This window comes from Fistularia commersonii, chromosome 35, assembly GCF_037954325.1.
Source record: "Fistularia commersonii isolate RoL2024-O1a breed Wild chromosome 35, RoL_Fcom_v1.0, whole genome shotgun sequence".
NCBI lineage: Eukaryota > Metazoa > Chordata > Actinopteri > Syngnathiformes > Fistulariidae > Fistularia > Fistularia commersonii.
This window is the reverse complement of record NC_141318.1, coordinates 8448783-8476063: the sequence shown is the minus strand read 5'-3', so window position 1 is coordinate 8476063 and position 27281 is coordinate 8448783. Positions and strand designations below refer to the sequence as shown.

Genomic DNA, 27281 nt, shown 5'->3' with positions numbered 1-27281 from the left:
TGATTCCTAATCCAGACCTCCATGGGTTGATACAATAGATTTCCATTGATCATTTTTGTGTGATTTTGTTGTCAGCACATTCAACTGTGTAAAGAGCAAAGTATGTCATAAGAATGTTTCATTCATTTAGACCTAGGATGTGTTTTTTAAGTGTTCCCTTTATTTTTTTGAGCAGTGTATATATATATATGCATCCATCCATTCATCTTCCCGAGTCGGGTTGTGGGGCGCAGCCGGAGCAGAGTGAGGCCCAGACCTCCCTCTCCCCTGCCACATGGTCCAGCTCCTTTAGGGGGACCCCAAGGTGTTCCACGCCAGCCTGGAGACATAGTCTCTCCAGCCTGTCCTGGGTCTTCCCCGTGGTCTCTTCCCAGATGGACAAGCCAGGAATGCCTCCACCGGGAGCTCCTCCCGGATGACCGAACTTCTCACCCTACCTCTAAGGGAGAGTCCGGCCATCCTGCGGAGGAAACTCATTTCAGCCGCTTGCATTTTCAATCTCATTCTTTCGGTCACTACCCACGGCTCGTGACCATAGGTGAGGGTTCGGAATGTAGATCGACCGGAAAATTGAGCGCTTCGCCTTTTGTCTCAGCTCCCTCTTCACCACGAGGAGCATCGCTGCAGACGCCACACCATTCCGCGAGTTGATCTCCCGCTCCATCCTTCCTTCACTCGTGAACAAAACCCCGAGATACTTGAACTCCTCCATTTGGGGCAGGACCTCTTCCCCGACCAGTTGAGCACCGTGGACTCCGATTTGGAGGCGCTGATCCTCATCCCTGCTGCTTCCCACTCAGCTGTGAACCGCTCCAGTGAGAGCTGGAGATCATGGCCTGATAGAACCACATCATCTGCCAAAAGCTGGATCCTGCGGCCACCAGGCCGGATCCCCTCAGTGCCCAGGCTGCGCCTGGAAATTCTGTCCATGAAAGTTATGAACAGAATCAGTGACAAAGGGCAGCCCTGTCGGAGTCCAACTCTCACGGCACTCTTAAACCGGCAGAGCAGACCAAGCTGTGACACAGATCATACAGGGAACAAACAGCCCGTACAACGGGGTTCAGTGCTCCATACTCCCGGAGCAGCCCCCACAGGATTGAGAAATGATCAAATGCCCTCTCCAGATCCACGAAATACATATAGACTCCTTGGGCAAACTCCCATGGCCCAGCTCAAGGACCCTGCTCAGGGTATACAGCTGGTCCACTGCTCCACGACCAGGACAAAAACCACACTGCTCCTCCTGGATCTGAGGTTCAATGACCTGGCGGACTCTCTCGTGCAGGCGCCGAGATGGAGGGCAATCAATACGCCCACACCTGGCCAGCGCCTTTCATAACTCCAGAATAACAAAAAGAGTCCAACCCCTCTCGAGGGACCTGATTCCGAACCCTTTGCTTCGCGTCGAGGTGAGTCCGTCTATATCTAGTCGGAATCTCTCAGCCAGCTAATGTGCACCAGCTTGGGCTCCTGCCCCGCCAGACAGGTGACATTCCACGTTCCAAGAGCCAGTTTCTGCAGCTGAGGATCGGACCGCCAAGATATCAGCTACCAACCGGGTCACGCTGCACTCGACCCGCTTGGCCCTTCTTGTGGATGGTGTGCCCAGGGGAAGAGGGACCAATGTCAATCCTTCGAGCGCCATGGGTGGAGGCCCTGCCATTGGACGTTCGCCACCGAGCCCCGCCCCTGGGCCTGGATCCGCATCCAGACAAAGGAGAACTGGGTCTACTTACTGTCTTCTTCATGGGGGGCAACCAGACCCTTCCAGGGGCATAAAGCCTCCAATATCATACATATACACACACACACACACATATATAGATATATATTTTAAAATATAATAAAAATATAGTTGCTACTTCGTAGATTTTCGTTTGTCGCGGCTGGTTCTGGAACGTAACCCCCGAAATAAATGAGGGACTAGTGCATATATCACCTTAATAGCACCAATGTATTCATATTAATTTATCTAGACCTTTTTATAAGCATTAATTTCCTTCCATTCATTGAGTCCCCTTGGGTGAAAGGGTTATCTATGAGAGATGACTCAATTGCTGCCGGTTGACTGAATATTCAGTCTCAAATAGTCAGGTTGCATTAAGTAACATGATTTTGCCCGGATGATCGATTATTCCTCCAATAAGCATTTCTGCAGTCCAACCAGTTTGCATTATCACAATGTGCATTCGGTTTCTGTCTACCTGCTGTGTTCGCAGGAGACGGCACGCTGTAGTTCTTCTCCTCCTCTATGAACTGCAGGGCAACGGTGCAAAAGTTGCTCTCGTACTGGACCACCAGGTGACTCAGAGCGACCACCAGCTCCTACAAAGGCCGCACGGAAACAACGGATGGACACATGGTCACGGCGGAGGTGGCTTTCATTCAATTTTTTTTTTTTAAATCTGTGTGCGCGTCTGTCAAATATTGTCACTGTGGGACCTACATGAATACAAGAGGCTGTCACAAAGCTTTACGGCGAGTGATCCCATTTCAAGATTCTCCAGAGCCGTGGGAATATTTCAAATTAAATATTTGAAGGCGAGAATAAATATTTCCCAGGCCCTTTTTATGGTCTTCCTCTCGGTAGAACAGCATAAAAGAACCTGAATCACCACCTCCCTGCCATATCTTTCTGCCAACCAGTCTCTTCACGACTCCCGTCCATGCTTGGTGAGTCACGATGCGCTTTGTTAAAGCAGGGCTTTTTATAAAAAGTTGTCGCTTTGGTCAGAGTGAAAATCCTTGTGCGTAAGGCGTTGCATACATATTACTGATTTTCATGGAGTACTACGATGTAGCCATGAGCTTCAACTATTCGGTTTGTAAAAAATGTCATGACATTATGCTATAAAGCAGTCGCACAACATTTTCTGAGCATTAGCATGTAAGTCCTGGAAAAAATAACCCTCACGTTGTTGAAATCCAATCTAGAATACAAAAGACCCGAAGCATCTAAGTTGCCAACGGCAACACCCATATACCGCGTTGATAGATATGACACAGACAGACAAACCTGCAGATGGACATATAAAAAAGAAATGACAAACCTCAGAGAATCAAGAAATCCTGCATATAAATCTAAAACTTGCCTGATAAATTTGTTTTTATTCTGATCAAGTGTAATTCATTCTGATCAATTTCTCTCTCAATCTCCAAGCATTGGTATTTTGGCCTCTATTGGACACAGACATTCATGTTCTATTTATTTAAGCATGAGGATTTTGCTAAATACACATTTTGGTCAGATTGTGTGTGTGTGTGTGTGTGTGTGTGTGTGTGTGTGTGTGTGTGTGTGCATGAGTAATTGTGCAGTGACCTTTCGGACCACTGGGCTGCCGTCGTTGATGAGTTGGGCGAGCATCATGGCCACGTTGTGGTCGATGGTGGTGGAGTGGTCCGTACGCTCAGCCGAGTTTCCCACGAATGTCCCGAGGGCAAAGACCGCTGCGCACCTCACCTGCAATAACACAGTAATGCACACAAGGCCTCGGGCTCACTTTAGATTCTCGGTCGACCGACGGCACGAGAAACACCGTTTGATGCTTAAAAAACACATGTGAACTTCCCCGGTTGTGAAAAGTATTTAAAAATTGTAATGCTTTATGATGCCAGGTTTTAGAAACAAATACAGTTTGGATTTGCCTGATGCATCATGGATTTTGATGGCTGCGCTCTCAGCACTGCACACTTTTTGAGAGTAAACCTCATTACTTTCTCTGCATGCTTGATTGGATGTTTAATTCAAATCAAGGAAGGAGGACCCCCCCTCCCCGAGAGGGACCGCCTTCACAGAACCAATCAAATCAAAGAGGGGGATTGGTTATTCAGAGGTATTGTTCACATAATCATGGCTCGACTGTCGTCTCCTGACGCAGTCGCATCCGCCGTCTCGGCTCTCTTGTTAACTCAGAGCGACGGGAGTTTGCCATCCGTTATCTGGAATCCGGATAAATCGCGAAACCGCTGCAAAGCTAAATCAAAAATGGGGAAATTGCGTCACGGCAGAAAGCGTCTCAATCTGCTCTCAGTCCGCCCGTCCATTTACAGATGCGGATTACATCTGTTTCTATCAGTGCGGAGTGAATTCAGCGGACGTGGGACAGGATTCAACCATCTGTGTCGCAATCTGTCGAATGATATCGAGGGTATTCCCCGGAAAAAAGGCTGTTGTGTTACACTGCTTTCAATTATAGCGTCTCGATTAAAAAAAAAAAAATACAATCACTTTTTTAGCCTGCAGAACTTTTTCATAAGCATTATAATCATTAAATATTAGCATGATATACAGACATTATTAACAAGTTTATGGAAAAAATATGGGTTTTTCCTAGTAAGCACAATACTATGACCACTATGACATTATTGTGTGAAATCGACACAAGTCACAGTGACTGCAGGATAAGTAGCCATGGGTGTTATTGTTCAAATTCTTCTGACCAGAAAAGGTACTTTTCCACGGGAATCAGGAAGCTCGAGCAGGAAACAGTTGTTCCTTATGCTGGTGTTTGTGCGTGTGTGTGTGTGTGTGTGTGTGTGTGTGTGTGTGCGCTCGTGAGTAAAGGTGCGGAGGGAGTACATGAGCATACAATGTAGGGGTGAACTTCAGGGCAGGCTCTGCCTCACTCTTCCTCATGATTCACACCCAACCCTGAGGGAAGCCGCCCATCTCTCTTTATCACAGTGGGTACAAAGGGCTCTAGACTTTTTATTTGGGCTGTTTTTCCCAAAACTGTCAGTCTGAAGTCTGCAGGATGTGAAAAGGTTGAAGTTCTAACGAGAAAAAAAAGAGAACCCATGCTGTTGATTGTTTCCAGTGAGTACTTTCCAACTCCATTCGAGGTACACGATAATACATCATATCAGAAAATGATGTCAGACGCCATTTATTTAAACTTGCAACTTTCTCCTCCTTTTGCGAATTGCAAATAGAAAAGAATAAACTGCGGTAAAAATTGGATTCTTGAGATTAAAAGAGCATTCATTTGTATCATGGATTTGTTATTTGATGCCTTCTGAATAAAATGTGTCTTGGAAAAAAAAAATTGGCTTATGACTGGTCAGTCTCCACGTTTGCAACGCCCACACCCAAGGTGCCCTTTGGTTTTAAGCCAGTATCTAACCGCAGATGTTTTGACCGCAGATTGTAGCCAAGGATCTCCTTGGCATCGGCTTATTTTTCTGTCCTAAAATGCTTTTATCGAAAACCATTTGTTGTTAGCGGAGTTTGTAAGCAACGGGGAGCTACGCAGTATCTGCTAACATGAACAGCTAGAGGGTTACTTCGTGTATGAGACCATCAGTGTCTTGGTACCTCAGGGATGGGATCCAATAGCAGCGTGTAGAGCTTCTCGTGGGCGCTGTCCCGAACTCCGCACCAGCGCGCCGGGTCGAAGTTCTGCCAGATGCGGCCCAGGCAAATGGCCACCCACTGGCGGAGAAGGGGGTGAGGATCTGACAGCTGCTCCAGGCAGTTGGCGATTAGATTGCCCTGCAGACAGGCCTCCTGTTGGAAAGGGATTGGAGCCACACGTGTGAACTGAATAGGCCGGTTGTTATAAGTTCTTTTGAACAGTCGATGGGTAAACTGCCATTAACAAAATCATTGGGTTAAAGACAAAGCAAAACTACACCAGAGTGTTGTAGACTCAATGCTGCTGTGGCCGGCTGAAAAGACAAGGGAGGCTTGACATTTGACGGGAGTTTGTTAAATTGGACCGGCACGACGTCAAACTGGAGAGATCAATAGCTACCGAGAGGCGACAAAAAATACAAAGACTTTCTTGTCACTTCCACTGAGATGACAAGCTAACAATTTGATTTTCCTGTAAATGCGCCTTCCCCCATGCTGTGCAAACACCAGGAGACCTGAAGGGACCGTCAACCAAGCGCGACATCCGAGACACTACTGTCTGTTGGCTTTACCACCAAGGTAGCTTCAGCCAAAATATTTATTTCTAAAAATCTTTTATGTCCAAATAGTTCCATTGTTGTTGCATCACGGCTGCAACCAAAAGGCAAATTGTTTCAATTTAAACAAAAAAAAAAAAAATCAAGGCGTTACTAACAGATACATTTGTCAGAACAGTTTGACCCTTTTTATTGACTCAAAATGTCCCAAGGAAACCAAATAATGATCTGACAAGCCAAATAAAGTTGCAAAAAGAAAGTACTTTTTTACATTTATAAACAACATTTCCCTTTTGTTTTACCTTACCTTCATGATTATGCTTTAAAATTAATTATAATACAGGTATTGCCTAACGCCCAAAATTCAACTAAAAGAACCCGACATTTAGCGGGACAATCAACCTGTCTCTTCTGTGGCCTTTCTACATTTCTTATTTCATACGGAACTGCATTGTCTCCTGTCATGTCAATCATGTCTCGCCGCAGCCAGACGACGAAGGCCAGCTTCGCAGAGACTCTGGCATCCTTGAGAAGATAAAGAAAATATCGATATAGAAAAGCCGTCATCTGTGCTCGCGACGATCAGACTTTTTTTTTTCCCCTCTATTGGGATTTCATGACAAACATCTCTGGGGATAGCGTTACCATTCACCAAATCAACATAAGTGATCAGATAGATGAACTCGAGCCACTCGTTCCCATGGGAACGGTAAAAGAAAACATCAACATTGTTATTGTTAATATTGTGCTCAACGTTTTCACTGACAGCTGAATTACAATATATTAAATCTTATTGAGAAACCACCGAGTGACGACCTTCTGCTTGTCCTAACAAGACATCGGTCTGACAAAAACAAGCGCTTAGGAGCGGAACATGCTTGTTGGCTCACGGACAAACTTATAGCGCTGTTTAAACTGAGGAAAACTTTTGCACGACGCGTTCAATTTGCCGACAGTTAACGCACTACCTTCCAGAAAGCATTGTGAACCTGCGTGCCCTGAACTTGTCTACATGGGAAAAAAAAAAAAAAAAAGGCGACTGCAGATGTCAAAAAAGACTTTCCTGTTAAAAGAAAAAAATAAAAAATCCCATCCCAAAACAGACAGATTCAGGTCATGTTGCTGACTTTGAGTCCTGCATTGGAATCGGGGGAACCTCGCTGGCAGTCATCATCAGGCCAGAGGCTGTGAGTGGAATTAAGAATGAAATATGTTAAAATTGTTCAAGTAAACACCTTTCTGGAATTGGTGGTTTTCACTGAATCCAATAAATCTTCATGTTTCACTTGAGGAAATTTTAAGGCACAAGAAAACCCTTCCATGAAACGTAGTCCAAGTAATCAATAGCAAATAAAATGCTAAGATCCTTCAGTTAGTCCAATCTCATGTTAACTAATGTAACTACCTGCATAGGAAAGAGGAGTGATACTTCATATGGACAAAAACTAAAAGCTGGATTGTTTATTTTGGCTGGAGATACACAAATACCTCCTCTCCTCTCCTCACCACAGCCAATCAGCAGCCCCCATCGAAGCCTACTCTCTGCATCCTCACATCAACTAACTTGTTGCTCTTGCACTCCATTCAGAAATCTCCTCCTAAGTCTTCCTCTAGGCCTAGGTTAGAGAATACTAACTGTATGTAAACCAAAAAAGACCCCCACACGACCCTCGCCATCCTCCTCCTCCTAGTTGCAATCTTGCCTCTCAGCTGAACCCTGAGCAAGCAACATTAAGGTGCGGCGGCAGCTCACTGACATGCTCCCCGTAATGAGTGCTGTTGTTGAAAGCAAGATGGATAAATAATAGAGTTGTGGAACAGGCTGAGAGTCCTTCGGTAATGCTGCCTCCAATCATCTATTATTCACGGCCGGTAAAAGAGGAAGGTGCATTAAGTAAACCTGGATATTGTCAAAAAAAAAAAAAAAAAAGGAATGGACATTTCTTAGCATGCGATTTGTCTTGTTCATACAATTATAGGATGGGAGAGTGACTTTTCTGCTAAGGTGCGCTGGAGAAAGGGAGTGAGCGAGAGCGAGAGAGGAAACGGATGAATAACGCACAAAGCCAGACGGCAACACAAAGAGGTCATAATACAGTCATAAGAAAGGAGTCATTTTTAAGTCTTTCTTTGTGGCGCTGTGCATCTCAGTAAGTGCGCAAGTAGGCCGGTCAGGTGAAAAGACCAACAATGTTGTCCCCGACATCCAACATGGCACCCTCGGATGTCGGGCCAGCTCCAGTCGGAAGAGAATTGTGCGGCTGAATTGAGTGTTTGCACTTGTTTTGATGAAGTGTCAGCAGCGTGGAGGTGGGCTGGGATGGAGACCGGGGATTGCGGTGGAGACTACTACTGACTACACCTGTCACATAACCTTTATCCCCAGGAAGTAGACAGAGTTATCATTCAAAATTGTGACCGCCCCCCGAATAACACCGTGATCCTGATAGAGATCAGTGGATTCCCTTTGTGGAAATAGACTCACTGAGACACAAACACGCAAACTTACCTGTCCTGTGTTGTAGCTATTGACAATAACAGCCAATATGAAGACGGCCATGGTTCGATGCTCAGCCTGCAACACAAACTAAGATGACATCTTTGCTTTTAAGGTGACGCATTAAAACTGCTTTCACCCTAAGAGCATTACTGGTCTTATATTTCATGTTTTTTGAAATTCCAGCACAACACAACACAGCACAGCCATGGAAAACCTAAGTTGGAAAAACTGAACACTTGTCTCTGTGCATTTCTATAAAAGACTTTGCATTTTACAATGCATAATACAAGCATCTCCAGACACGGCCTCCAGGTTGGGGCTTGGTATTCGTATCACTCACTGGCATGTAGTTGTCGGCCAACACTGACAGGAAGTATTTGTGACCATTGTCTTTCACCAAGTCTGCTTGACATGACTGTAGAGACAGAGAAAGATGAGAAGGGTGGGCTTTCTTTTCATGGAGGTACTGAAATAGGGACACCGGTTCATGTCTCAGTGCAGGGGTGTCAAACTCATTTTCACCGAGGGCCACATCAGCATAATGGTCACCCTCATGTTGGTAACAGTGTAAATGTAACCAAATGTAATGTAAAATACATGTAACTGCTCCTAAATGTTAAATAACTATGAATGTATTACTCATTCAAATCCAAAATGATACATATGCATTCCCATCCTTCTTGAAACAGCCTTCCGTCTGCATCAACTTTTCTCTTCCTGGACATTTAGGGATCGTTTGTATTTTCCATTTCCACCTGAAAATTGCATCGATGTGGATACGCAGCAATCTAATGATGGGATGCCATCACTTCGCAGGTAATATGAATTGTGGGAAATATAGTTTATGGTCAGTGCACATGTTTGACTTATTTATTTTAACACAATCAGACCTTTTAGAGCGTTCTCGCGGGCCACATAAAATGACATGGCGGGTCGCATTTGGCCCGCGGGCCTTGAGTTTGACACATGTGTCTTAGAGCAATGTCTAATATTCCTTTGGGAGGGGTGGCTCAGTTTGAGATGCGTAACAGTAGCTGCTTTCAGACAAGTTCTGAGGAAACATTTCCAAGAACCGTCCGGCTCAAATCTCCCCTCCCGCAGTAGAACTTTTTTGCTTTGCATTCTCACAGGCAAAAAGGGACCACGGTAGAGGCCAGTGTGATGCAAGCGTCTGCAACAGTGACACATACCCTTAACAAACCAAAGCAAAGAAGAGGGATGTGACATGGGAAACACGGACAGCAAAGTATCCACAGTGTTCACGTTCTGCAGGGCAGGAATAATAACCATGGACTATCAAACAGGTCTAAATGTTTATTTTTACTCTCCGGCCTGCTTCTGCATTTAATTAGGCGAAAACGTTTATGTACGGCAGCAAGACCTCGACTTCCTTTTGTGGTGCAGCAGGCCAGGGAAACTTAGAACTCTTTATTGGTCCATTCCTACCGTCTATTTTGTTAAGAAAACAGGTAACCACAATACTTTTTTGAAAATCTGATATCTGGTAATGGACGTGACTTATGGCTTCAACCAATCACCAATCCCTACGTCATATGATTTCTTGTGGAACTGTAAAAAGCCCCCACCCCGGCAAAGGCTGGTTCTAGGAACTGAGGCACACCTCCCTGAGTTCCTATGCGGTCTTCATTCACAAAACTACGGCCTACTTCCTGAAAAGGTTCTAAGAGCTGCAAAAAGATCCTACAGTGCAAAAGAGGCTTTTAGGGCTGTTTTATAAGTAAATTGAGGGTTGACGGACAAGAGTCCCAAATTTGTTACCGCCAACCAGAGCATTCAGGCTCAGTCGATATCCACAAGTTTAGCTCACTCTTTCATTCTGTGTTCATCCAAGCCGTCTGGCATTTGGACAGACACAACCGGAATAACTATATGGATAATGAGAATGCGCCTGCATGTTGATAACGCAGCCGGGCGCCTTCGCCCTTCAGTCAAGTGGCGATTTACCACGTCCTGTTTGGACTTCAAACTGTGAATTGCTCGAAGGGGTATGTCATTAAAAAACAATCAACACTTTTTAAATATGCACTTTCTGGAGCGGAGCTGAACTTGAAATGAGTGCAAGGCTGTAACATGATGGTGTTCACAGGTGATTACGAAACCCTGTGACTTCTAATGAAGTGGGTGTGGACATGACAGACATCATGCTTAGCCAATCACACCTCTTATTGAAATTTTTTTTATTTTTTGAACATCCCTTGATTTGTTTATATGTGTCTTTTTTCCTGATCAGCGATGGGGAAGTTTCTTGCCATTGTGTGCGTGTGCCGTGCTGTCGATTGAATTCACACATGCCAACGTGCTGGCGGTCACGAAAAACAATGAAAGTTGGCTTGAATTGGATTATAAAAAAAAAAAAAAAAAAAAAAGCTAACACCTATTCGCATGAGAGCTGTCAAACAAAACCAAATAGAAGCAAGGGTTAAATAAGAGGGGCTCATCGACCAAACTTATGAAAAAACTTGTAATTGGACACAAATATGACGGAATCTCGCTTGTCTATAAATTACCCGCAAGGTTTAGCATAACACTGCGATCTGGGAGAGATGCTGCTATCATTCCTTTAGGACATAAAGTGTAATGACTGTCATATTAAACATTTTTATGGAATTTTATCAGTACCAGCAAGATGTAGTTTTTATCTGTTCAACACAGTCACGGTGGATGTGCCAGATGTGATGGCTTCGCATCAAGGCAGAGTGGAAATTTGTAGCTCCGGACGACCAGGGAACGAGACCTCAGCTCGCGGGGAGGCAGCCAATCGATATGCAACTGAGCAGGGACGGGAACTTACGCTATCAACGGCCAGGATTTTAGCCCAAATGAAAACCAGCAGCGGGCGTAGCTCTCTGGCCGAGCTTTGGAGCAGCTTCAGCACGTAAGGGAAGATTCCGACTGACAGGGCCTGGACATAAACACACATACACACACTTGTAAATATACAGCAGACATGATTGGTTTGATCAGGCGTATTTCCAATGACAGGATAATTTACAGTATTTTTCGCTCTATAAGTGCATTTAAAATGCTTAAATTTTCTCAAAAATCTGCCATGCACCTTATAATCAGGTGTGCCTTGTGTATAAATTCTTGTTGTGCTTACTGACACTGCCCTCAAACATCTGTCAAAATGTTTTTTTGTAATAGTGGTACCTACTCTTGCTTCAACACAATAGGATACAGAAAAAAGGGTAAGATTCGCTGTAGCAACCTCTAAAAGGAAAAGGCGAAAGGAGAAAAAGAAAACTGTGCTTCAACATAATATTACTGTACATTTGTGTGTACGAGGATCCCCCAAAATGGCACCTGATAAGAGACATGCTTCCAAAGCGGAATTCAAATTTAAGTCTATTGGGAATAAGTAGAATGAAGTTGGACTAAACTAACTAATTGGTTTCATTTATATACCGGATGACTTATCATGTGCCTTATATCGCAGTGTGCCTTATGGTCTGCAAAATGTAATTATTTATTTATTTATTTTTAATCATAATCATTATTATATTATTATCATCATCATTATTCTTATTATTGTTATTATTATTTAATTAGGTTGGCATGGTGGTGCAGTGGTTAGCGCTTTGGCCTCACAGCACAAAGACAGGTGGATGTTTTATTTAATTAAATTTTATTATCTAATATAGCAATTAAGTGATACTTAATAGTTACTGAAAATGACTATCTAAAAAAAATCCAAGCCTTGAACAAAAAAAAAAAAAAAATACACAATTCAATATTCTGTGGCACTTTGGACATAATATTCAAAGATTGCCAGAACATTTTCCAGTACTTATTTACTCGTTTACAGAAGGTGAGCCCGTTTCCACGACGTCAGGAGTCTGGAGCCCTCGCTGAAATGGGATTCAGCTGAATGGTGGGAAAGGTGAGCGTATAAACCTAGCCCGTCTTCAAAAACGACGAGTTTTTCGCTGCGTCAGTTTTCCGCGAGTCCATTCCGAGAACGTAGCATGGCGCGGACGCAGACGGTGATTTACTGAGCAGGGCGGCTGGATATAGACCCGTTAATCATATCAAAAAGAGTCTAAAAGCTGTGAATAACGCTGATATTACAGACTTGCCGGGTTAGCAGTCGGCGGCGGCAGGTTGTTTCCTGAACCGAAAGAGAGAGAGAGAGAGAGCACTCTGTTGTCCTTTTGTTAGGCGATGTATCACTCAGCTGAAGCGGTTGGTGAGTAAGTGGCAGCTGAGTGTGAGCCGTCCATCAGGACAAGCCCGTCCCTCGCACCCCGGAGGAGGGTTGGGAGCGGCAAGGTGTCACCAGGTGTGACATGTCATTACGCCATCTTTACCCGCGCTCCTGAGCGACAGGCTGAAGCACATGCTAATCTCCAGTGCGTGACGTAGCCAAGGTTGTGTTACTTTGAATAAAATCTTTTCAGGGTTTATAGGTTTTTGATTGGCACGCTTTTTCAAGCATTTTGGAAAATACACAGAGGGAAAACGTAGGCAGTGTGTGCATTTAATTTAAAGTGAGGGCTCATTTTTGTTGAGTATTTCAATGCTGAGTGTAACGTATTACATGATTTAAATGTAGTTCACTGAATTCTGACCGGATATTACTGGCAAAAGCAATACGCAGTTACCACTTGTATTTACTATCCACCTGTAACTTCGAGCGGCGGGTGAATGTTGCACAGCTGGAGAGGGCGATACATGGTCAGTCAAATTGTGTGGTTTATTTTTAATCAAGTTTCGAGTTTGGGCCACATCTGTTCACAGTGACCGCAGACTTACATTCAAATATGATTCATTATTTTTTATGGGCTGGGGGTTAGTGATGAAGGCAGGATGTTCATCCTGTAACTAAAACGCATCAACCTCGATGTTGAGCAAACACATTAAATCAAAAACGTCTGGATTAGGAGAAACTTTCGATTTTGGAGGGCCGTTCGTAGAGAATTGAAAATCCATGCATCCTTCTCCTCACCTGAGGTCATTATAATTGTAAAATGTGAATTAAAGGTTTAACCTGTTTGTTCTTATTCATAAAAGATGATTGGTTTTCCTCATATTTAAACACATTTATAATAAAAAAGGTAATCTTTTGACAGGTGAATTTTTTGTATTTTCGTAATCAATGGATTGATTCTCGTGGACAGAAGCCGAGCCGCTGTCAAACAGGGACGGTTGAATAGTGGTTTATTGGTACCGGTGGCAGTTTTTTTTATCTCCAACAATGCAGAGGAAATGATGTTGGAGAGAAATGGCCTGTGAAACAGCGGGGCTGGTATACCAAATTGGGAAAAATAGTCTTCCCACTCAACAGCGATAGAATCTAAGGGCTCTAAAACCCAGCAAGTCAAGCCAAAATGGAAGAGAGCGACGGTTTTAGCGTTTGCCATTTTTTGTAGTTTAGTTTTGCGTGTTCTTCCACGCTCTCTACCCTTTACTATTCATGCACAAGATTAGAGATGCACTAAGGACAAGGCAGAAGTTTTTAGTCTCAACATTTTCGCACGGTTGGTGTGTAAGAGTGGGTGTGGAGCCGAACGCACCAGACTGACAGCCCAGGGTCCGAGGTCCAGGAACCGCCCGAGCAGATCCAGGGCCCGTAGCCGGTGCACCTGACTCAGGAGGACCTGGAAGGGAGGAGAGGGGTCAGTGGGGGTTTCCTTTGAACGACAGAGAAAAAGCTGGGGATTAGTAGAGGAAGAGGAGGCGGGACAGATGGCTCGCCCGCGTCTTCCACGGCCGTGCTGGAATCGCCCCACGCTTGTTTACCATGTCTGTGTGGGTGTGTCTTTGTGAGAGCCACTTCCTGTGGCAAGGTAATGCCATAGGAAGTGGCTCTCATTTGCAAATGACGTGAATTGTGTTTGGTAGGTGCTGCGCATTTGAGCATCCTGTGTAGCTTGCGCAGTGCCAGAGGGCGGAATTGACCATGCATCCCCATGTGACCGTCCCACACGCGCCAGTGTGTGGTGGAACGAGCATATGGAGGACACGCTCTCACATTGACACACACACAAAGTGACACACACCTCCAGAAACTTAGAATTATTATTAGCACCCTGCTTGACTTCATCGCTGTGAGAGTGTCCACGTAAAGAGAGGGAGGTTGGGGGAAGACCAAGCCAGGTTTATGTTCATTGTGCCAAAATGAAAATGGATGTATAAATGTGTGTGTGTGTTGGACGTAGGCGTGTCCTCTACAAGAAAAAGGCAAACTTCCAAATTAATTTCCGGAGCTTAAAGAAAACCCCAAACCACTCGGGATGATGATGGTTTTACATAATGTTTTTTTTTTTTTTTTTTTTTTTCGAACCTCCTGTGCAAATTTGACAAAGATGTTGCCGCGGACGTTCCCCACGGAAGGGTGTGGGTGGGGCGCGGCATCGGGATTAAAAAGACCTCTGTCAATCCCTTGGTGCGGCTGATTTACTGAAATGTGTGCATGTAGTAATTAGTCTCATATTTGAGCAACACTTTGAGGGGTTTAACTGAACAGTGTGAACACACGTACGCACTCAGCCAGATACACACACGCGTAATTTCACTGAAACTTGATACAGTGAATATGTATGTGTGTGTGTGTGTGTGTCTGTGTCTGTGTGTGTGTGTGTGTGTGTTCACACACCGCTGTTATTGTAACAAGACAGGAGACACTGTAATCTCTTTGCAAAATCAGTTCATCCTCCCTGGGTAAAATGGCTGTTGTCATGACAACAAAGCGCCGTGTCGGTCCCTCCTGAGACCCGGCGTTTTCTCCTCAGTCTTTTGTTAAGGAGCGTTATTGATGGATTTATCACAGACGCTGTATTTCTGCCGCTCTTCTCAAATTGAGCCGCATCATATCATGGCGTGGAACCGTTGATCGTCGAAGAATTAGATGCTTTTTAAAATCCATTCTTACGCAACCTTGTTCTTAAGCGGCTCTAAAACCTGCTCAGGTGTCCATCCATTACATCGGCTTGAAGGGGCCTGGAGATTATTTAGCCTGCACGGCGTAAAGCCGCGTAATGTTGCGTAATCTTTAAGGCTCGGAAAGGAAACCCGTATGCTTTTTAACATGCCGCCCCGCTCTCCACCATCATTCTTGTGTTTTCCTCTGCTCTTAACAGGTCCCGGTGGAGCGGATGGGCTGCGACTCGCCAGGCCGCTGAGTCAGCAATCGGATCACCGTTCGGCAAGCGCGGTGGCTACTACGCGGTGATATAACGCAACGCCACAATTGTACGAGCCCCTTGGGAATACGGCGGCGTCGGAGGAGGAGGGTATCCGACAGCTGCAGGGTAAAAAAAATAAATGAACCGCAATCAAGGTTTTCCGGACTAATTTTCCCGTTTTCCTGTGAGCCGCTGCTCCATCGTGGGATTTGTTTCATTAGACACCTAAAGGCGACTTTCTTTGAGGACACGGGTGCCATGTCAGCAGTCAGTCACCACGATTGCGAAGAGCTTGCCGATGCGTAATGGCGAATAAAACAACCCTCCTGCCCCCCCGATGCGCTTTTCACACCTGCTGACTTCAGACAATCTCCTAAAGGCACTTCCTTACAGTATTCTCACTCTCCACTCCGGCACTTAATACAGCTTTCATCCTTGCATGCTGGGATTGCTAAGCATCTACTTTAAACGCTAAAGAAACTCTAGAGGGTACATTTTGGAGCTGGTAATAATGGTATAAAGGCGGTCAGCATACCTCAAGTTTGTGTGTTGGTCAACCGGACACAGAGTAGGTTAATTAGTTATACAGCAATTAATCAGTATTAGTAGTCAGTGTGATTTCATTTCTCGCCGTGAATAAAAACAACATTTTTATTAATCCTCTCGAAAAAATAGGCGTATGAAACGGGATGTTTCGGATGAGAAAAAAAACTTGAGAAGGACTTTGACATTGCTGCCTCAGGCATAAGGCCGTGTCAGAGCTTATACGAAGTTACTCACGACAGGAATTCAGTAAATTTGTTCCGTACACTTTTTCTACATTATCGGCCCAGCAGCACACGAATAGCGATGAGTGACCCCTCTGGCGAAGGGGTGAAGGATAACATATGACATATGTTATTGTGATGTATTTAAAGTAAGCTTGTGATAACTTTTATTTTATTTTCTCATTTGTTTTTTTTGCAACCTGGACATTTGGAGCACTAAGCAACAATGCGTGCAACAGTTAAAGATGAGAGCAACTGGAGTTTCTTTAATACTTCCAATTTTCAATTGTTTTCCTCCTTAAGCTGTTAATTCTGCTTTCCAGTCTATATTTTTTTTATTTTTTCAGGGTATAAGAAAAATAAATTGTCTGAAAATAAATGTCCTTGTAAAAAGAAGAAACAGGTGCAACAAATGAATTAAAAATGAATTAATCAAAACACGATGGGATCCCGTAAGACTAACTTTGCAGTCGCAAAGTCCTTTAATTTGAAACGTGGCTGAAATATGAACGGAGCTTCATCAGAGTGTGCTCGCCGTGCCGAGGCTGCTGGTGGATTTAGCTCAGCATTCACAGACACGCTTTGTGCAAACGGAATGGGAGTTGGGGGCATCAAGGCTGTGCACCGCTGTCGCCTCAATGCAACATAAATGTAGGTGCTTCAGATGTCGCTACCTACAACTCTTCAAAGGGGCAAGGGCGGTTATAAAACACTTATTCCAGGTATACACCTCATTTAACACATTTCATTATGTCTACAATAATGCAGACTGTTTTCTTTTTGTGTAACTGACACTTATTCCTCTGTGTGTGTGTGTGTGTGTGTGTATGTGTGTACCTGTAGGACAATAGGGAGCTGTTCGGGAGGGTTTCGGTTCTCCACGCCCATTGTCAACCACACCTGAAACGCTGTCAGCTGTTCCGCAAAGAAAGGACTATGCTGTGGATGCAAAACGGACAGCCACACACACACACACACACACACACAAACACACACACACATATATATATTAATAGTTCATGATCATTATTCTAAAGCGTATAGCACTTGCTCATTACCATCTCCCTCACAAACACACTCATAATGATCCAGTCAGCGGTTGCTGGATCCTAATCTTACAAATGCTAAGAAGCGACACTGCCCTGCAGCGCGGACATAAATCCTGATCTATCATGATCACCGTCTCCTAAACACTGTCCGTCACCATGGCAGTTCCCCTGAGTGATTGGTCGGCGACCACAGCGATTCCGATCATGCCGACTGTTAATGCTACGTCGAGAATTACGGCGGAATTGCGTCGACGGCTGATGGATGTAGGGGGAGACTTAAAGCGCTTCGCCGTTCGGAGGCCAAATTAATTTGTGTATCTTAACAGCTCAATAACTGCAAACATAAGCCGTTCTTATATGGTGATCGTGTGGTGGGAAGAGCCTCGAGAGATAGATGCTATATTTGGAAACAGCTATTAAGGTACTATTTAAGTATGATGTATATAACTATTCCAGGTACAAAAACTTTGTGTATGTGAGATAAACAATATTATTCAGGCTGGTTTGTTTTGCTCTTGAAGGTGCACCTTTGTAACGCTTTGAAAAGATTATGTGGATACCAGATAGGCAACCTGTTTATCTTTTTTCTGAGACTTAAAAAGTTCAACCAAGCACAAAACTAAGAAAAACCTTTCTCTCTGCAAACAAAAACATTTGATAAATAAATACATACATTAAAAACACTGGTTAGTGCCGTGGAAAGAAACAGCGATAGAAGCTACTTCAGATTGAAATGTTAAGCAAATTTGTGCACAATTCATTATCAATAACTATATTATTACATATAATGAAACATGGTTATGGACTTTACTGTGCTCAAGTCAATGATCAGCCAATGGTAATCGCTGTTCTCTTAACTAGTACTAACCAGTATCCGTGCTTCAGTATGTGTTGAGCAATGGATCTATCGGTCGTCCACTTAATTTATCTAAACTAATTATTAATGAACTAATGTGATTTCGAGACTAGATTTTAACACGGTTAATGCAAAGATAACGAAGCTGACGCTGGAGTGCGCCTTTGTGCAGTTTCGAGCAAATAAAAAAAAAAAAAAAAAAAGGAGAAAAAAGGAAAAATGGGTGAAACACGTCGCGGGAGGAATTAACGTCGGCTGAAAGGGGAAGCGAGACAGGCGGAGGGGAAATCTCCTTTATTAGTCCTCCGAGGCTCAATTACAGTGCGGGGAAAGTGATTTTCGGCTGGAGCGTGGAGGGGTGGGGGAATGATTTGGGTGGCAGAGGGGGGGGGAGCTTGGAAAACTGCTCCTCTGGGAGCGATGGACAACATGCCTTCCTCCCCTGCCTCTGAGAACCAGGTAAAGGAGAGGAAAGGGTTGGGCATTACGGCTCATGGGCGGCTGGAAGCGGACGAACGGTGGTTTCGGCGAGTGGTTCTTATTTGACGCTCGCCGTTCGACGATTTTCTCCATTGGGGCCGCGTGAGATTAAAAAGCACGCGGACAATGTCGCCACTGCGCGGCGTACGCGGAGAACCGAAAAAAAGAAAAAGAAAAAATAAATGTTATGGTGGACAGATCCGAGATATGAAGACATCCAGGAGCGAACAACAAACTTGCACGCTCTCGAGACACTCACTCTGAAGGCAGTCCCCTCCTCGATGATGGTTGGCAGCTGAGAGAGGCAGATGTCCACCGCCAGGTCCCACGCTTGCCTGGAGGGAGGCAACCACACTGCAGTTATTACACCTCTATAACAGCTTTAAATTTTTTTTTTTTTTTTTTTCCCTTTTGTTTTCTTGGCCTGAAAAAAACACAAAAAAATGTACTTGTATTATTGATCTCCGCAGCTGTGACGCCATGTTTTCTTATATCACACTTTCTTTTGCTCTCTATTCCCAGCCCAGGTTCCTAGAGAGGGCAGCAATCCCCCTTCTAAACACCAGCCTTCTCCCATGGTCATCATATCTTATTCATGGGGTTATGTAACGACTCAAAACCTTATCGCAGTTTCTGTATTCTGTCTGAGCTTCTCTTTCCCTTTTTTTGGGCTCCTTCTGCTTGCGTCAAGCAGAGCCCGGGGGCCCCGGCAGGGCTCTTCCCTCTTGGCTTAGCAGCATCGGGGTGTTTTGGTATTCTCATTTGACGTACTTGTTAAGCAATTTTTTTGAAAACGACCAAAGTTTGAGCTCCCAAACTCAAAATGTTCCCCGCCACCCTTTGCTGCCGCAACCGCGGTGTAACATGGTTACCACACAGAATCAGGAATCTGAAACGTTTTCCCTTTTGGGCAATTTACACTGTCGAAATATGGAGAACTGGCAACCACCTTGTTATCATCCATGTACGCCAACACTGGTTTCCAAAGTGCAAATTTAAGTATGAGCGTGAACTTTCATGATTCGTATTGGTTACTTGTTAATATTTTGGTCTTTTACATTGTGATGGTTACTTAAGTGTTGCCCAGTGAAATTTTAATTAATCCTTTGCTGGACCAACCGTCAACTATTAGATTAGACCAGGGGTCGGCAACCTGCGGCTCTTTCATCTTTACACTGCGGCTCCGAGTGGCTTGGGAAAATAAATGATATATATTTAACTTAGGTGTATTTCATTTGTGTTAATTCCTTTTTTAACTTTTAGTTCTAAGTTGGAAGATTATTGTGACATATTAAATAAAATTATTTTTATAATTTTTCGCTGCTCAAAATAACGTCACACTCGCGGAAGCCGGTATACGCGCCAGCCGGTAAAGTCCCGATTTGCAGATGCTGTGCGCAGAAGTTCAGGAGCAGAAGTCCCATAAACCAGATAAAATAATTATTTATGAAGATATTTTGCTAATATTTATTCTTTATTGTTTACTGACACAGTGATTTTTTCCCGATTTATTTTTAAAATTAAGGGCAAGGCTCCGCTACACGTTCTGAAAGCCCAAAGCTCAAAATGAGTTCATTACATAAATAAAATTTAATTTTCTCCGTAATACTTTGTGGATTTCAGAAGCAACACACTACACACTTGTTTATACAAAGTGTAAAGGTAATAAAAAGCAATATATACAGTGGTACCTTTATTTTAGACGTCAAAAAGTAATTGCGGCTCCCAGTGTTTTCTTTTCCAAGGAAACCAGGTCCAAATGGCTCTTTGGGTGTTACGGGTTGCCGACCCCTGGATCCCTGTCTGTTTGTGTCCAAACCATCTCTGACTTTATCTCTAAAACATAATTCCTTCCAAAGAGAACCTTAACATCTTCAACTTTGCAACCTCCTGCACTGCTTCCTGTCTTTTCCTCAATTCCATTGTGTCTAAACCAAACAGCATCTCTGATCACACCACCCTCTTTTACGCCTTTCTTGCCATTCTGGTTGATACTCTTCCTTTATTGGACATTTTCCCCCGACACTTTTAAGACCATGAAGCTTAACACTTAGTGTTAGAAAAAAAAATCCTTTGCATGCATTGCACCAAAAAATATTATTCGCTTTCATTATTCCACTCCTGTCTGTCGGACTCATCTTTCCACCGTCCCGTCTCTCCAAATGTACGGTTCTCGTCATTGTATTCAACGCTGATGTCGTGGCATGTGAGTCATCTTTGTTGACCTTGCTTGACCTCCATTCATCTGCTGAAAATGAGGCAGAGCCACTCATTTTGAGCGAATGTCAGCGACGGCAAGTTAGCGGGGGAACCGAGCGACACGAGAGCTCACTGCCTCGTTCAAATAATATTACAATAAAGTGGGCCGACATATTTTATGTATAATATGCTGTGATGAAGGGCTCCAGCTGAGCATGTTCAATTTAATAATAGAGCATTTTCTTTTTCTTCTATTTCTTTTTATACATCATTGTAACTGAAGATTTGGCCTCTTCTACTACACAACTTCGGTAGCAATAAAGTAGCTTGAAATAACAATTTATTAAAATATTTTTCATCCACTTCAACCGTATTTGCATATAAAGACATTTTTCAGGGGAAAGGGAAAAAGGAAATAAATGAGGAATTTAATTTCATTTAATTTCATTTAATCTTTAGAGGCTTACCAAGGCGATTTACGAGGAAGATTTTACTTCCTGTTCAAGGCCCATGTTCGAGGTATTTCAAGGTTTAAATTAAAAATAATACTTTCAATCTGTTCACACGGATGTTTAGAGGCATTCAGCCTTGACAATCGGCATATGGCTTAAGAAAAAATCATTGCCATCTGGTGAACAAACTATTTTTAAACCCACACTACTGTAAATGCATTACATAAGTCAACTTAATATTTAACTTGAAAGAGGTAAGAGCCGAATACCGTAAGAGGAATTTATTTTTCTATTCATTTTCTAGATAAAATAAAAGGAGCAGTCCTGATGTATGGATAAAATTTGTTTGTGGAAGTTACCAAAACTGTTATTCTATTGTGTTTTATCGTATCTGAGTGCTTATATTTGAATCTGTGCGGTGATATTGCCAGCAAGTACCTCAGCCCCCTTTTTTTTTTTCAATTTTGTTTTTTATATAATCCAAGGTAGAGGAGATGAGCGAGCACATCAGCGCACGGATCTCTTCGCAGGGAGACGGCTGCTGCACCTTTTGAGATGACAGCATTAATGGAGACAAGGCCTGCCAATACCAATGAGTAAGTCATCACCAAAACCTGCATGCGTGTGTGTGCGAGATGAGGGGACAGGCGGACAGTACGGGAGTGCAGGGGACCAGTTGGCAGCTGACTAAGCGATTTTCCCTGTCCCCTGCAGAGTGGTGCAATGCCTCATATGCTCCCCCCTACACACACACACAAATGCGCGCACGCGTGTTTAAACAGCCCAACGGGGAGAAATCTTTTTTTTTCCCCTCGTCCCAATTCGGCTTCATTTAAAAAGCATTCCCTGTAGGTGTTTGGGCATAAACATCGATCAGCAAGAACACAAATTGCTTAATTCTATCGCTTTATCTTCCGCTCCCCGGTCCCGCTAGATCCGAGCCAGACTTTTCTCCTTGTCTTTTCAACCCCCGGCATTTATCTTTTCATCATTTCCCTCCGCCCGGTTTTCCGAAACTTCCAGAACATATTCCCGACATTGTCACGCCGCCCCTGACATTGACGCGCGTTTTCGCGAGAGCCAATCTCCACTCCCGATTTCATTGGACATAAACTGGGGAAATATTCTCACTGACTAATCTAAGAAGACGCACAGGTGCAAGAAGAAAAAAAAAAGGTAAAAAAAAAAGAAAGCATGGAACAGTATCCTCTAAAATAAGCGATGCTAGGATGTTATGCAACAAGTTGTTCTCTCTTTCTAGCGCAGGCCAGATAATGAGTGGGAGGGCGGGGGGCGGGCGTTCATACAAAGACAGAGAAACAAAAGATAGGACAGGAGCTCTTGTTTACTGAAAGTGAGATAGATGGCGGGGTGATGTTTGTTACACTGTGGCTGAGCATGTGAAGTTCATTTACAATATGCTGGGTTATTAGGATGCCTGCTTGTGTGTGTGGGTGTGTGTGTGTGCGTGCGTGCAAGTCTAGTATCTTGAATAAGTACTTTAAGTGGTCGAAGGCTGTGCGTTAAAGGTTCAACACATTTTTTGGTCTTGTTTAATGATTAAGAGTGAAGGGCTATGGACTGCTTTCATTTTATTGTTTGCTGATTTAAAACTATATTTCCCACATCCAAAGGTTTCATTCAAAGCTGTGTGCGTGCGCAGGGAGATCGGCATGATTGAGGTGTCTGAAATACGAGACAGGTTTCTTCAAAAAATACAAAATTATGCCCTCATTGAATTAATCAGCATTATTGGCGAGCCCCCTCACTGAGATAGTTACATACTTTGTGTGTGTGTGTGTGTGTGTGTGTGTGTGTGTGTGTGTGTTTGTCTCCGTGCAAGTTAGCTGAGGCAGTCTGACCTCTGACCCCCCACCTCCTTGCGGAACAGGAATGTTAAGATTAAGCAAGAAATGAGCGGAAAAAGAAACTAAATAAAAAAAAAAAAACATAAAAGGTTGAAATAGTATAGCACCATAGAGGTCTGCACATATGCCTGGAGACAGACACCGATAAAAACACCTACAGGTTTTGGCTTGCACTTCTGCAACATTTATTTTCAGAACTTGGAAGGCAATTGAAATAGTTTCATGCTACTTTTTTGTGTTTCTATGGTGACTGTAGATTAAACTGAGGAGAAACTGTGCGAGCCCTAATGAGCATCGTAAAGGCCGATAATATATCAGAGTAGCCCTGGCTCGCTTGCAATTCTGAGAGCCGCGTGACCAATTCAGGCATTTGTAATAAATAATGCATATCGATGGCAATGAATAATCTTACATCAAACTAATGCTGATCACTTCCATTCATGAACAACTATCAATCATTAATTGGGGGTGAATGGACTCTGGCTATCTGACCCAAAACAAAAATGACCACTTTCATATCAAATATTGTTTGTTAGTGTTAACAGCCATGTCCAGCAGCCCTTCAGAACAGCTGTGACAAGGATTTTATTATTAGGTACAGCCATACTGACATAATTGCAGCTCTTTATAAAAAAAAAAAAAAAAAAAAAAAAAATCAAATTGTAAATGAAAAAAAAAAAAAAAGAACTAAGTAAAAATTCAAAAATAAGAAAGACAACATTTCTGGCGAGCAAACTACATTGCACATTTTTTACAGTTTTTCATTTGTTGTCTTAATCTTCGATTATAAGAGAACGGACCATTCCGTGGGTGCTGAAAAGAACGGTTCGTTCTCTTTGGTCTCGCTCTATTTGAATTAGAAAAATTAATAAAAATAAAAAACAGTAAGGGGAAAAGTTGATCTTTGTTTTCTGTCCAAAAGCCTTTAGAGCTTAAGTAGTTGATTATTTTCACAAACTTAAAGACACAAACAAAAAGATAATATCAAACAATATTAATATCATATTAATAGATTATCAATCAGTGTTTGAGAAGAAGTAGCTACGCATCTGCGCATTTTCCTCCTGCCTACTGGTCAATGAATGCGAGACATCTGTGTGTCCAGTGTTCGTGCTTGTCTTACCACATGGCGTGCATGTACGTCGGTGGCAGGCGCGGGCTGCTGACCGGCGTGCAGTTGTATGACCTCATTATCCTCTCCGCCAATAGGAAATTGCGGAACAAGCTGGCCACCAGCAGGTCCTGGCGAAACAGCTTCTGGAACAAGTCTGCGCCACACAGACAGATCAAAAGTTGGCCATCGAGACGCGGAGAAGTAAAGGGGACACGGGAGCAAAATGAGGGTAACTCCAACACAATAAACAAAACAAAAAAAAAAAAGAAATGAGCCAGTAAAATGGGACACTGAATTTGTAAGTGGACAAGAGCAGGACTCTGGGCCGACTCATAAAAGCTGCATGAGTACAGAGTTTTGGAAGCAACTTACTTTTTCTGACGCCTTTATTACGGCTAGTTTTATGACAAACATGAACAAACAGGTCTGGTCAGCGAATCGGTGAGAGTGGTTAATGAGGGTGAACCGCAACGCGTCCAATTTACAAAAACAAGGAAGCAACCGCACGACAACACCGCCGCTCCTTTCAGGTAGGAGGAGTGTGTGGTGGATTCGATTCCACTTTGTGCAAAGGCAAAGCTCACCCTGCAAGGTGTGTGTGTGTGTCTGTATGTGAGAGTCCTATTAAATAATGACATTAACTCCACAAGAGTCTTTTTAAACTGATCACATCTACGATTCGTCAATGACTAATTTAGTCGTCGACAGGTCGTTAGTGAAGTCTTTGTGTGTATCCCACGGCATGCAAAGCTGTGCTAAACAACGTTTCACGTAGCTAGTTAAAGTAGCTCGGATTGAGACATAATAGTCCAAAGTTTCAGTACGTTTCGTACGTGACATGACCAAGACAAGTTTATTTTTGTTGTGCGCAAAATGCAATTTTGTTAAAAGGAAAAAAAAGCATTTTAATGCTGCTAGCAAAATCTGTTGATATTGAATTGAATATTTACTTTACAAATGTGCTGAAAATGAATTAAAAGTGTTTTAATAATGTATTTCATTGCTTGAATAGAAAAAAACAGAAGATAACATTGATTTTTATGCAGTTCACAATCTGACTAGTCAACTCGATCTAACAGCGGTCGATGATTAATCGGTCACTGAAATAGTCATTAGTTGCAGAACTCATCCAATCACGGCCGACCTTTCACATGGTCAGGCCCCGCCTCCAGGAAGAACGAAACAGTCAGTGTGCTTGGACACATCCAGCATCTTTGTGTTGTATCTTCCAGATTATGTTGATTACAACAATCAACAATCAAAGCGCTGTGATATTCATTTGTGATACTGATGTGAAAGTGCAGGATACTGACTGTGGATATGCAGCAAAATGTAAAAAGGCACTGCAACAGCAACGCCATTTTGGCTGGCCCCACACCCTTCCACGCTTTAGCGCAAAAGAATATATATCGCCACGGAGGTTTATGGAGACAAAGCCCTGCCGCCTCCTTAAATGCTGCTGCGGTCGTATTTCTACAATGGTGCACTGCTGGATGGGAAGAGGAAAAGTGCTGCTTAAAGTATTCTTTCAGGGGAGGGGAGGGGATTTAGACAAAGCAACAGGCTCAGGGAAATCAGCATCACTGACGCGTCTGAAATACGAGACGGGTTTCTTCAAAAAATACAAAATGATGCCCTCATTGAATTAATCAGCATTATTGGCGAGCCCCCTCTCTGAGATAGTTACATACTTTGTGTGTGTGTGTGTGTGTGTGTGTGTGTGTGATGTGGATTAGGTGTGCAGCGCCTTCATTACTGGGATTCTCTCTGATGTGGGCTGCCTAATTAAGGGCAGAGCCCCCGGGTTTAAAAGGCTTTGGCAGACATTGTGATATTGCAAATGCTGACCTGGGTACAGTGTGACTGCGACTGTAACTTGCCAAGCAGAGACTGACAAGGGGAGTAACGTGGACGCTTGCATGGGGCAGTGTCAGAAAGGGGTACCAGAGTTTGAAAATACTTGCAACTCACAGAGCTGCAAGTGTAATATCCCCATTATACTGTGCAGGACTTTTTAAACACAATCAATCTCCATTTGAAGAGCCTGACTTAACTTACTGTATTACTAGCACTTACAGCAGCATTATTAACCCTGTTTGCAACCACTTGGGACCGTCTGACAGATTTAGAATTGCTAAAACCTCACTACGATGCTGTTTTTCTGAGGGTTCCGGTGGGCCGAGACAGGCCATTCGGACCATCTTTTTTTGGCCTTCAACTTCAAAATGACTCTCCTGTGATTGTCTCATCACTTTTCCAAGCCTGTAATTTCTTAATCCATTTGAAAATGCGACATAAATTACAGCTAATGGTCCATAATTTGTGTTGTATGTGCGTTTGTGTGTGTGAAACGCCTCACCTCTGGGCAGCACGTTCCAGGCGATTGTGTCGGTTATGGCGGTGAAGATCCAGTTGAGCTCTCCGAGCGGAGTGCGCCTGTCGTTCAGCCTGCCGGGGATCCTGCATGCAAACACAAAATGTAACTAAAACAAGACCCCGCCACATCTGACACACCACACGCCGTGCCGTTACTCGGAACACGGGGCGGCAACGAATCGCTGGATTTCGATCAGCAGCTGAACAGAGGTTACATGTGATTTCCACACACACACACTGATCGCTGAAGTGGTGACAACCCCCTCTATTTTCCCCAAATTGCAATAAACAGTCATTGTTTGGATCTTCATATCTTTTTTCTAAATGTCAAAGAGCACTTTGTGTTTTGCCGCATTTCTTTAAAGCATATTCAAAAAAAATGGTAAATTAGGGCCCGTTAAGGGTAAATTATGTGACATCGCGATATTACTAGACATGTCATTCAAAATAGGCACAGGGTGGATATATTTTTGCCGTGTCAAGTGGAAACAATTGACAAACAGACAAGCATACGAGTCTAATACGAGTCTAGTTCACGTCTTTGTACTTAAGACCTTAAAAC

At 43.5% G+C, this 27281-nt stretch overlaps 1 protein-coding gene across 3 annotated transcripts in view; it reads right to left on the bottom strand.

Annotated features, from left to right (window-relative positions):
• rptor (regulatory associated protein of MTOR, complex 1) overlaps positions 1–27281 on the bottom strand; it is a 168690-nt gene that overhangs the window by 40225 nt on the left and 101184 nt on the right. For all 3 annotated transcript variants that reach the window (XM_086142949.1, XM_086142950.1, XM_086142951.1), the window contains exons 9-19: positions 26703–26803; positions 24353–24497; positions 18970–19045; positions 17163–17264; positions 13948–14031; positions 11226–11336; positions 8754–8828; positions 8423–8488; positions 5318–5509; positions 3323–3463; positions 2208–2328 (exon numbers count right to left, since the gene is read on the bottom strand). In XM_086142949.1, the coding sequence (XP_085999075.1) occupies positions 2208–2328; positions 3323–3463; positions 5318–5509; positions 8423–8488; positions 8754–8828; positions 11226–11336; positions 13948–14031; positions 17163–17264; positions 18970–19045; positions 24353–24497; positions 26703–26803 (1214 nt within the window). The remainder of the gene's footprint in view (positions 1–2207; positions 2329–3322; positions 3464–5317; positions 5510–8422; positions 8489–8753; positions 8829–11225; positions 11337–13947; positions 14032–17162; positions 17265–18969; positions 19046–24352; positions 24498–26702; positions 26804–27281) is intronic.